Genomic DNA, 12,850 nt, shown 5'->3' on the forward strand with positions numbered 1-12,850 from the left:
AACAAACAAACAAAAAACCAAACTGCAAACAAACCCCAACTCCTCAAGTAACTGTAACTACTTGATATTGTCATACATAAATGAGAACATATAAGTAAAAGGGAGAAGAATTTCTACTATTTGAATACAAAACAGGCTAACTGGTTTAACTTGTGTTTGCAATCAGATCAAAACCAAATCATTAGGTTGTCCATTTTAAGCTGGCATAAGTAAAACCAGCTAGAGTGCTGTTTTCTTTTCTATATTTTTAAATGCATATTTTTCTTTTTATTTGTTCTGTAGACAATGTGACAATAAATATATTCAAAGCCCAAAAATACTGCTGAAAATCAATGTACCTATTCCTGAATATTTAATACTTTGTTTTCAAATTCAGCTTTTCCTGAAGAGACAAATGATTTTTTTCTAATGTATATGATACCAAATAATTTTTGCTTAACCTCTAAAACTGTAAAACTCATCTTTTGAAGTTTGACTGTGATTTATTTAACATCCTCTCACCCAAAATTATATGGTTTTGCTTTTAATGTAGCCTTCACACTTTCAAAGAGTTAGAGAAGCTGAGTGAGCATCGCCCTCCTGCCTTCAGCATGTTTGTGGATACACAAACTACTTATGTTGTGAATAGTAGCCTTATTTTTCAGTGAAGAGTATTCATCCATTTCTACAAAGATTTATTCTTCCTGTGGATATTTTTTGCTTTTGCTTATTCCCTGCTGAAAGCCTGAAACAAAAGCAACATGTGAACCTTCCATTCTGTGGTCTGGCTGAACTCTTGGGTAAAAAGGGCAAGTACTGTGCAGATGTATCGTACTCTGGACAGTTGCTTCTCAGGATGTGGCAAAATTCACCTGAAAAATCATTTCCATTTTGGATCTCCAGTACTGGACTATCAGGAGAAGAAACTAAAGGTGTTCTGTGTCTTTCAGATGAATGGTTACATTTTGAGCAATAGAATCCTCGCTGTTATTTCTAGCATAAAAACTAGTATAGTTTCTGTATATAAAGAATACAGAAACAATGAAGACAGTTTACACAGTGACTACTTTCCAGATGCTGGTCAGTCTCAAGTCTAATTGAAAATCAAGGAAGGGCCTCGTGTGAAAAAAATCAACTCTTTTCTCTAGTATGCTAATGTAGTAATGTTCAAGGTATGCTAGATTTTATTTTTTGTTTGAACAGAATGAGATGGATGATTGGCTTGGCCTGTATACATAGGAAAAATACTCAAAACTATTAGTCTCATAGCTGAAGTATTTTAGGACAAATGCAGGCGACAGGAGCAAGGACATGATCCATCACATGATATTCATTTCAATAAACAGCCAAAATATTGAGCAGAAAATAAATCCAGAACAGTTTTCATCACAACTTTTAAGGAAATCTAGGACTCTTAAGGTACCAATTGCTTATTGGATTGCTGGCATAGGTGACTAAGTTTTAGTTGTCTTAATCTACTGAAAGACCCAAGTGCAGGTAATTCTACCCTAGCAGTCTCTTTGTAATCAATAGCAGAACACCTAAAAAGACAGCAGAAATAGGATGGAGAAGGTCATATTAAAATAAAAAAGTTTATTTTATCTTTTTTTTATTTTTTTTTTTCTTTCCTTTGCCTGTTCTTGCTTACAAGCTTGTTTTAGTGAGTGATAGAACTGTTAAACCAGTTTTTGGGCTAAATGAAGCAATATGTAGCGCTAGACCTTTTTTGAAGTATTCATTGTTTGCTGCTGTACTGTTTCATGCACCTCTAATAATTAAATTTCATATATGCTAGGAAAGAATCCTTCAAGGCTTGAGGGGAGGGATTTTGTGTGTGTGGTTTTTAGTGTATCCTGGATGAAGCAGGTCTAAAACTTCCTGTGCAATCAGGCTGAAAAATGCTATTTGTGCAGACTACAAGTAGTATTATGTAAGGTGACAGTAATTATATTTGACTGCTGTGACCACCTAGGATGGTCAGTGGGTCTGTGTTATTTTATTTTATCTTACCTTGTCTGTAGTCTACAAAAAATCTTTTGAGGTTCCTATTCAGGTTCCTATTTGGGGGTTTGGAACTAGATGATCTTTAAGGTCTCTTCCAACCCTAACTATTCTATGATTCTGTAATTCTATTTTAGCAGAACTTGCACATAGCCTAAGGACATATTTCATCTCACTGAAGAGTTTTACAACTTACAGAGCGAAATCTTTCTCTATCTTTGCATCTCAGGTTTGGGGTATCTGCTTCGGCTTTTATTATTTACTAAAATGGGAAGTGTAAAGAACTGGGATCTTATCCTCTGAAATGCACTTAGCCCAGGGTTAAGGTATTCAAACTGTTCAGAAACAGGAGTTTCAAGAAACTGAATCTGAACAAAACTGTTTTCTTCTGACTTCCAGCTTTCAAAGGTTGGGATTTGTAATGCATGTATTGTTTTTCAAAGATCCGTTCAGCCTGCTGATCCTATGTTTGTTTATTTGAATTGCAACAGTTATTGATTTCTTCATGTAATGTTTGTTTGGGGTTTTTTTTCTGTTACGCATAATAGGCTATGACAAAAACTTTCGGTTGGTTAGATGTATCCTAGCTGTTTAGCTTAGGAAAGCCTAAATAGTTCCAATGCTAGAACAGTGCAGGCTGGTGTAATCTATCTGTTGTAGTGCATCACTGTGTGGGAGGTTAGCTCACATACACCAAATAAATTGTATTATTTCAAGCAGGACAGTGCATTACACCATTTCTATTCCAGGGCATGCTTGTTCATTGCTATCTTGGGAGCTGTGTATCAAGTTTCCTTGGGGTTGTAGGAAGAAACATGGAATGTAGCTTCAATTGTTGTGAAAATGTATCGCCTTTGTGTTCATACATGCACCTTCAGTATAATCTACTCAAGAAAGATTTGATCCTGTAGTCTGAGGAAGAAACTAGTATCTGGTACTAATTCTACTCCTTCAGCAATTTTCCCTGATGCCATTTGCAAGCTTGACAGGTTTTGATTCAACATTTACTACTGTAAAACAAAATCGTTGCAGTGGACTTTGAGGATTAAGTGAAATGTGAGGATTAATTAGAAAGTTGTTATTTTATTTAAATACGAATCAAGTGTTCATCAGTACTTCTCATTTGACAGTCGCTGTAGCATTGAAAATGCCTGTTAATATGTTATATCTCCTTTCCTTGTGATTGATCTGCAGTTACAAGAAGCAACTTTGAAAATGAGGCAGCTTTAAAATATAAATATGAACAGAGGTCACAGTTCTTTGAATTAAATTCTTACTGTGGCACTACTTTGTGACATTCCATGAACATGCATACTCAAATATTTTTCACTGCATGTAGAAAAGAGGCATTTATTAACACAACAGTTAGAAAGAGCATCCTTACAAGTAAGAGGATACTGCTAGTACGACCAAGTGTTGACTTACTGGAAAACCTGAGGAGTCTATGATTTTGCTATGTTAGTCCTGTTTAACTCTGATTCTATTCTTTGTGCATGCTTGCAAAAAAGTAGCAACATGACACCAAGTCACAACTTCTGATGTAGACAAATTAAAGGTTATTGTTTTAGAAATAAAACAAGAAGCATAATCCTATCATCTAAATATGAATTCCACCTGGAGAAGAGGTTTTATGTCACCAAGTGACAAATTGCTGAAAATGATCGAACTGCTGATGCATCTTGTTGGCTTCTAATAGTATAAGGCATTAACATCTAAAACTAAACGGTAATCTGTCTTTATTTTTCAAATATTCCAAAATTCCATTAAGAACTGCCATTATGTTTATTTGCAGAAGAAAAAGACACAGTACGGCTGTTCATAAAGAATGTATGTGAATGCAGTTTGAGAAAGATATAGATAAATATACATAGATTTAGGCAAAAATATAATATATATATAATATAGGCTCACACATATAGATATACATATACATAAATATGTATAGATATATAGATATATAAATAGATATAAATAAATATGACTCACGTATGTGTGTGTTTGTATACATATAGAGTAGGGCTAAATTTCACAGATGTGCAAGTTTCCTTCTACCTAGAAATTTAGTTATAGAAGGGTCTGTAGGTTTCAGTTACTCATCTGAGAAACAAGGATATCAGATTGAGTGAAGAAGGCAGCTGCAATGTGAGTTTTTGTGTATTTTGAGGTCCTGGGCGTGTCCTATCTATGCAGAGCAGCTTTATGCTAGACAGCTGATGTGCACATGTGGAAAATCTGACAATATTGGAATGAATTGGATTGGCTTTTCATATTTGTTCAGATCCAAGTGCACAACCGTTATACAGCAAAGCCAGTATCTTTCATGCTCAAGTCACCTGGATGAAGCAAGGCTTAAGCTTCAACCTTTCTTTCTTTCTTTACAGAATGAAGACCCACAGTACCTGGGTCTTGGGTAAGAACTCTAGGCAAGACAGAGTTCCCTCATATGTCTTTTAAAACCTGTAGGTTTCTGCTGTGGAATTGTCCTTAGTATTAAAAATAAGCCTTCTTTTCATTATGTGTATTATTTGGGTCTTCTGATTCTTGTCAACAGCTTTTGATCATCTTTTAGATGTGTGAAAAACTAAGTCTTCCCTTGTTTATTATTCTAAGAAAAGTGTCTAATTTTAATTTCTGATTGGACTTGGATATAGTTTGTATAGTGAAAACTTTCTGTGGCTTACGTTTCTTTGATACAGCCCTTTCTGATTTTGAGGAAGATTTTAAACTTCTTGCTGGAGGAAAGGCAGGAATCTAGTTAAACTAGTCTGACAGCATCTTAAAAGTCAAAATGAAAAATATCTTTATTTATCTAAAATATAGTGACTGAAGCATATAAATCCTGAGGCTTTATTTTTTTTTTATTCATTTGTTTTTTTAAACAAAAAAAAATTTAATTATGTGATTTCTTCTGGATCCGTATCTCTGCATTCATAGCAAAGTCTTGTTTGTTCATAATATGCTTTTTCTGTGAAAATCAGGATATATTGATGATTCTTAGGTAACAACCCTGTAGCAAATCACCAGGTTGTTTGAAATGCTTTGTCTGAAGGACAGCAGATAAATTGTTTTTCAGGGCATGGGGTAAAAAGTCACTTTAATTCATAAATATATTTTTGTTTCTTGTCTGAATTGCTTAAGCAGCTCACTGGATTGCCCATTTTTTTAAGCTTTAAAAAAATACTTCTTTTCTTGAAAGAAATTCCATGGTCTGCAGAATAAACTTTGTTGTAAAAGAGTGAATTTTAGTTTTTTTCTTGTTGTTCAAATCGAATTTCAGGATTCAAGAATTGCCTCTTTTTCTTGTGAAATTGAATCCCATCACCTGAGTAAACAAGTTTTTTTTTAAATAGTGAACTGTTCTAAGGTTAACCATGATTAAGGCTAATCTCTTCAGTACAACCTAATATTGTGTCTAATCCTGCTGAATTCAGCTTGCTTGGCAGGAATGAATTTTCCAATTCAGATAGAGTTGGGAAGCTGTATCTGTCATAAAACCCATGGTGGAGTGTTCTTGCAGTGTAAAATGGGAGCTTAGGAGAGTTCTAGTCTGGGGAAACTGGGTTTGTTCTTAAATAACTGAAAACTGGTGTGTGGGCTAAATAATCCTAGGAATACATTTCTTTTGATAATGTTGCCTTCTGAAGAATTGATAGGTCTTATTATTGTGTTTGCAGGTGACTGGTAGGAGGATAGAAGTAAATGAAACTAAGGGTTAATAAAGTATTCTCTTTCTCCTTTACAATGAAGTTCTCCAAAAAAAACCTGCTGCTGCTACAAAGTATTGAGTTATTAAGGGAAACTAAGTAGACTGAAGCATCATGAGAAGTCTGTAATGGAAATGTCTTTTTCAGGCTTTTTTTCCTCTCTTATACAGTTTGCTAATGTCTACTGTGTTCATTCCTTCACTATTAATTGGAAAAGTTTTTTGGTGTTCCTTTCTCTGTTTTACATTTAGTTTTCAAAGTTTGGTAGGGAGAAATAGTTGTAATCCATAACTTTCATTTCAAATTGCTGTTCCAGAAAGTTCAAACAATGGAGGGGATTGTAAGTTTTGACAAATGTATTTCGAAACCAAACAATGTTTGATTTAAATGTAGTAATTCACATTTTACTTCTGGGATTGCTTTAGGATAGCTGGGAAACAAAGATAAACATGAAATTGAAATTTTGTTTGAAAACCTATTCTTTGCCGAAACAATTTTTTAAATATTACTGAAACTAGAAAATAATAAATTAATTATTAAAAGATTTTGTGTTGTAAAGTCATGTCTGTTCTGTGTACCGTTCAACTTCCCTGAATAAGCACAAATGGATTTTTTTGGACTAAGCTACACTTTTTTGGTATCTTTTGATAAAAGCACATATCCATTAAATTTAGTAGTTTGTTACTGGTATTTATTTAAAGAGGTAGGAATTACTGCGCCATGCAAGTTTAATAGTTCCTCTAGCTGGTCTACAACAGGCAGGATCAGATGTTTCAGAAAAAGATATAAAAAATGTGGAAACTGTCAAATATAGAATAACCACTCCAGACAGGAAGCTTTTCTAATGTTACTCACTGACAGTCTGTCACTTGGCAGAGGAGTTTCAAATTTTGGGTGGGAAGAAAGTTTAGTCCCTTAGTCTTGTCTTTCTACTTTTCCTTCCCAAGCATGCTGGCTGGAGAAAAGCATAATTACTCTGTTCTGAGATTAGCTGTTCTCAAAAAGTGTGCATATGTAATTTTCTACATTCCTGATCTGTATTGTATCATTAAGGTGCATATTGAAACCCAGTGGTCAGTAGTGTGTTGAATCTGTTATGCACAGTGCAACCTTTTGAGGAAACACTTAAAATATTTTCTGTTAACAGAATTAAAATAATGCAGTGCCATGTCTGCATATCCACACAGAAACAGAAACACTTGCAGTACTTGTGCTCAGTGGTTGGTTGTTTCCTTGGTCAGGGTGTGTGGAGGGTAGGGAGAGGTTGCTGCTGGTTTTTGGTTTTGCCAAATATAAGCACAGTCAAAGATATGCTTATACTGATGAAGGTATATTTGTACTAAAGCAAGCCATTTTCCTATGCTATCTTCTTCGACTCTAAGATGCAGTTAGCCAAAATGATTCCTCTGTTTTTAAAGGCTTATTGTAACTGGTTTATTTCTGAACCTCCGGAATACCAATATTCTTGGTCTAAACTTAATTTTTTTTCTGTATAGTGATGAATGCTACATTTTGTGCTTATTATTTATTTTCTTTCAAAGGATGATTTCGAGGTGAAGTCTGAGGAGTGCACCAGTGTCATCCACCAACTTGAGCAAACAATTGAGGATCTGAGGACTAAGATTGCAGAACTAGAGAAACAGTTCCCTGCTGCAGAGGTACAGACTGATAGAAGGGAACAGGAAAATGAGCACACACATACAGCCTGCAGGGAACTTGGCAGTGTGATTCTTCAAACAAATGGAGAGAAGACCCTACCCAGAACTGTGTCACAAGCAAGATCTGTACAAACGTCACCAACAGAGGATTATTTAACACACGCAATGCCTTCAGCCAATGCACTGCCACAGCCACCCCCACCACTGCACTTAGAAGGTGGTAAAAGTGAAGGGCCAACTCAGAAATTGCCAGCCCTAGAACAACAGCCCACATTTTGTTCTGAAATGTTAATTCTGTCACCGAAGCTTATCTCAGTGCCACTGGATGCAAGCCAATCTGTAGAGAGCACGACACAGTCACCTCTTCCAGGACCCAAAGTTAATTTGTCCTTTGCATTTGAAGGAGAGACTGAATTACCAGCTTCCCATCAGCCTCTAAGTACTGCAGCTGTAACTTGTAGTGAACATTCTCCTTCTTTGCCCCCTGAGCCCACATGTAGCATTCCCCCATCGCTACCAGCCACTGAAATAACTGCTCCCCTCTGTGGAGACCATAGCCCTTCCCTTGCCACTCCCTTGCCTATGACAGGAATACCACCCCCACCACCCCTACCCAGCTCAGGACTCCCTCCTTCTGCTAGCTCAGCAGTGCCATATCTGGACCACTCTTTGCCAGGCATCATGATGCCACCACCCCCTCCTCCTCCTCCTCCACTTTTGCCAAGTGGGGAAATACAGATGCTGCCTCTAGCCCCTCCTCTTCCATGTGCTGGAGTCCCACCACCACCACCTTTGCCTGGAGCTGAAGTCTTACCTCCTCTGCCCAGTTGGAGTACTCAGCCTCCCCCTCCACCACCACCTTTTCCTGTGACTGGTTTCCCTCCCCCACCTCCTCCTCTGCCTGGCCTGGGAATCCCACCTCCTCCTCCTCCTCCACCACCTTTGCCTGGTGCAGGTGTCCCCCCACCACCTCCTCCACCACCTTTGCCTGGTGCAGGTGTCCCCGCGCCACCTCCTCCACCACCTTTGCCTGGTGCAGGTGTCCCCGCGCCACCTCCTCCACCACCTTTGCCTGGTGCAGGTGTCCCCGCGCCACCTCCTCCACCACCTTTGCCTGGTGCAGGTGTCCCCCCGCCACCTCCTCCACCACCTCTGCCTGGTGCAGGTGTCCCTCCACCACCCCCTCCTTTGCCTGGTGCAGGTGTCCCCGCGCCACCTCCTCCACCACCTTTGCCTGGTGCAGGTGTCCCCCCGCCACCTCCTCCACCACCTCTTCCTGGTGCAGGTGTCCCTCCACCACCCCCTCCTTTGCCTGGGTTGGGGATGCCTCCCCCAGCCCCACCACCTTTGCCTGGAGAAGCACCACCCCTTCCAGTGCCAGCACAGGGCAACACCTACCCAGCAGTCCCACAGGTCTGTGGATTTCTTCCTCCTCTATTACCATCTGGTTTATTTGCAATGGGAATGAATCAGGAGAAAGGGAGCAGAAAGCACGTGATAGAGCCTTCTCGGCCAATGAAGCCTCTTTACTGGACAAGAATTCAGCTCCATGGTAAAAGGTAAGTCTTAGAGTTGTGATGAGAGTGATGTTTTCACTTTATGGCTGACCCCTGGTAATGTCATATGTTATGAGCAAAAGTATTTACTTCTAGGCAGGTCTTGGAGAGAACCTTGGTGCAAACAGGATTTTATTTGTAGTTGGATATGTAAATTGACGCTAATTTTATTTAAAGCGCACAAACTGAGTAATTTTTTTGCACTTTAAAGCTCTTTGAGGGTAGTGTTTTCAGCTGTCCTTTAGGGTTATATAGCATGCATTTATCAGAGATCCAGAGGTGACTGTGTGCCACCAGGTGTTCTATGGGATGGTTCTTAAAATGTCATATTTGTGCTTTCTCTCAGCTTTCAAGATAATGTTGGTCTCTCTCTGGAGTAGCTGAAAAGTTTTGGTAGTGTCTTTCCTCTAGATGAATAGATGCTGTATCAATCTTATCCTCCTCTTTCCTTTCTCTAGTGACTGAGAAATCCTTTTTATTCACCTTACATTTAACAGGCGAATTCAAACTGCAATTTGTTTGCATGGCAACATAAATCTATTCTGGTAGCCTATACTTTGATATTACTTTGAAATACTCGTTTTTTGGTTGTTGATGCTTTTTGTTTGTTTGTAAAATATCATTCTTGGTTGTGGAAAGAAGCTTCTTTATTGATCTTTTCTTTGTGTCTGAGTACTGATTGTAAAACCCTTCTGCTCTTCTCAAATGATGAATTTCTTCTTTCTTTTCAAGCTCTTGCCACTGTCACGCAGGTGGTCTGCAGATAACTGTCTATTTCTACTTCTTTTTGTGTCCATGTCTCTATGTTTTGTAGCCTATATACAGCGTATTTGTATTCCTTTGTATGTAATGTGGGTGAATATAAATGAGCTTTACTATTATGGTATGTAAGCAAAGAAGCAATCATGGGGCAGAATTAACAGTATACCTTACCAAAATGCTGCTAGTAGAAGTTAGGCAAAAACTTTTAAATTGCTGCTATTTTACTTTTTTTCATTCCTCCATTTATGACCTTATTTAGTTTGACATTGCCCTACATAGGTCTTTTGCTTAACTTTAGAGATTCTAGTGCTTCACTTGTGTGGGAAAAAATTGAAGAGCCTTCCATAGATTATCATGAGTTTGAAGAACTGTTTTCTAAAACAGCTGTTAAAGAGAGGAAGAAACCCATTTCGGACACCATTACAAAAACAAAGACTAAACAAGTGAGTACTCATTTAACTTTAGATCTTTTCTAGGCTGTTTTTATGTAAAGACAGATTTTTGCATGCAGCTGGGATGAATTTTGCCTAGTGTGAAATAGTTACCATGTATACACACAATATGTAGAAATATAAGAGAATAAGTGAATGTAGGATGGGTTTCAAAGCTTTATGTGTTAAAGATTGAGATTTCATAAAATATTTTTCAAGTATGCCTTTTCTTTTAAAAAAAAATCTTTGCTTTATCCACTTTAAAATTAACAAAAATAGAACTAAAATAATTAGGTGCATATATGATGCTTTCAAATTGACTGGGCATGTGCAATGAGTACTATATAAATTATTTTGATTAATTTTATAAATTTGAGTTGCATATGAATTACCATGACTTTGGAGAAAATTTATGTTTCGGAATCTAAGTCCTAATGTTACACCAGTCGTAACAGTTGAGTTTGTGCTGTGTTTATAAATATAATGAATAAGAATTTTATGTATACAATAATTGTCAAACACAGTTGGGAAAATCCAACATTAATTAAACTGTTTTCCTGAAATGGAATGATGTACAATAAAAACAGCAAACGTTTTTAAATGTAGAAGCTCCAAGCCTGGGGTAAGTGAATTGAATCTGAACATTTACCTCATTATAGAGTTGTAATCTTGGTATCTGTGTGAAAATCGAATCAGTGGTGGCATGATAATAAATTTGCTATTAAAACTTCAGACTTGAGAGGAGATAGTTCTTATTTCTTCTTTTATGTCATCTTCACATTCTTACCCTCAATTCAAGACTAGGCTGTTCTATCCATCATATTTTACCATACAGGTTAACACTATATAAAATATTTTTCCATGTTGGATATACAGTGGGACTCTGAAAAACTTCCACGCAATAGATTTCGTGTTTGAATATGATCTCTTCACCTAGTAATTCTGGAGATCTTGCTCCCACAGACATTTTTCAGTCAACAATATAAATGTGCAGGCACGCTTTACTGTGCTGGCAACCTGCTGTAGGCAACAGGACTGGTAGTGAAGTTAGGATGATTATCCCAAGGTGTTGGATAAACCCTTCATTTGAATGGGTGGGAAGGATAGTGCATTCACATGTTTTTGGCTGTTCATCTTGTACCTGTGTGGTGCACTAGGCTGTACTAACTGGGATGGGAAGATAACAGGGTGCTGATACTTACTTGTTGTTCTGCAATAAATCTCTGAGGTGCAAGACCTTCAGTCTTCTTCCTTCCACCTAGAAAAAAAAGTTTTAATGCTTATTCTTAGCTAAAATAGTATGATGGTTATTTAAGTAAAAAGGGAGTGCAAAGGTATACCTGATGCTTTGCCTGTGAACGGTTGGTCCATTCACATTTCATGAGGTTTGGTAATATGAATCTCTAGACAGAATAATAATAATGACTGTTTAATTCTGTAACATAAACAGTGGTTAAAGAAAGCAATTAAGAACCCCAGATGTGGGTTTTAATACTTAGGAGTATTTATTTTTCTTGCAATAACAGAAATTTAAATTATGTTGTCAGTAAGTAAATAAAATGTAGATAAAACTAAATGAAAATAACAGATTGTTCTTAACGTATTTGACAATAAAAAGTTGTTTGTGACAGATATTTCCATGCAGAAGTTTAAGGTAATCTAAGTAGATGTCAATCTGGAATGAACATTCCTGTGGGCCACTTAGATTGACAGAATAGAACCCACTGTGTGATAGAACCCTCTGGTGATCAAATGTACTGCTCTTCAAAAGAGAGAAATTGCCTAATAGAGGAGTCTGACTTGTTAACCTGTAGTATATGGGAGGAAAATATGAACTAAACAGATAATCATGGGCTTTAATAAGAAATACAGTTGGACCTATCATTTATTGCAGATGTCAAAGTTAAATGTTCGTGTGTACAAATCCAGTTTGGGTTTTTCACAGTTTTGACTTGGGACAATTGAAGTAGAACTGCTTCATGTATATTTTCCATGAATGCCCTCTCTGCAATTTAGAATGCAGGCCTTTATTTTTTAAATTCTCTTCATTTATACCACAGTAAACACTTGGATAATTAAGTCCATCCATGTTTAGCCAGAGAAATGGTTATCTGGGGAAAGCATGGCTGTAATTCCACAAGTATGTTTTTATAGGAAGCACCAAGTACTGTTTAAGTGGTTACTGGCTTACATGGCCTCTATGATAGTTATGGGTGTTGTAAAGATCTTACAAATGGTGTTTCTGTAGTGATTTTTACAGGGACATGTTATGCAAAGCAGATGTGTTCTGTCACCTGTTGAGCTATGGAGCAATGCTGTACAGAACAGGGACCCTCACAGCTCACTCTGCTGCTTTCCAGAAAAGCTCTAGCCTGGCACTTGGTTTTCTTCCTTGCGCTGATGTTTGGGTATGCTGAGCAGATATATTGCTTGGAAGGATTGGATGTAAAACACTAGCTACACTGGAAATAGTAGTCAGGAAAAAATGCCCAGATAACTTTCAAATGCATAAACTGTTTGGTACTTTATGTAAATATCTGATTTTAATAAAACAATATTTTTATTCTGAGCTGAAATAGATGTGTATTTACAGAGGAAGCTACATGGCAGAGGTAGGTGAGGGTGGGTGACAGTGTGAATTCTAGATAATTTGAAGAAAGATTTGATAGTTTCAGCATGTTTTAGTGGGTGAAAGATTAATTATTTTGGAGTACCCTGCTGTTCTGCACACAGAGCTAGCTATGCTATATGCTTTAGAG

The 12,850-nt window shown here is 37.3% G+C and overlaps 1 protein-coding gene across 1 annotated transcript in view; it reads left to right on the plus strand.

The window, feature by feature from the left end:
- Window positions 1–12,850, plus strand: part of FMN2 (formin 2) — a 157,656-nt gene that overhangs the window by 45,224 nt on the left and 99,582 nt on the right. The window contains exons 5-7 of the mRNA XM_069850877.1: window positions 4,369–4,390; window positions 7,226–8,901; window positions 9,959–10,103. Of these exons, the coding sequence (XP_069706978.1) occupies window positions 4,369–4,390; window positions 7,226–8,901; window positions 9,959–10,103 (1,843 nt within the window). The remainder of the gene's footprint in view (window positions 1–4,368; window positions 4,391–7,225; window positions 8,902–9,958; window positions 10,104–12,850) is intronic.

This window comes from Phaenicophaeus curvirostris, chromosome 2 (genome assembly GCF_032191515.1).
Source record: "Phaenicophaeus curvirostris isolate KB17595 chromosome 2, BPBGC_Pcur_1.0, whole genome shotgun sequence".
In the NCBI taxonomy this organism is placed as follows: domain Eukaryota; kingdom Metazoa; phylum Chordata; class Aves; order Cuculiformes; family Cuculidae; genus Phaenicophaeus; species Phaenicophaeus curvirostris.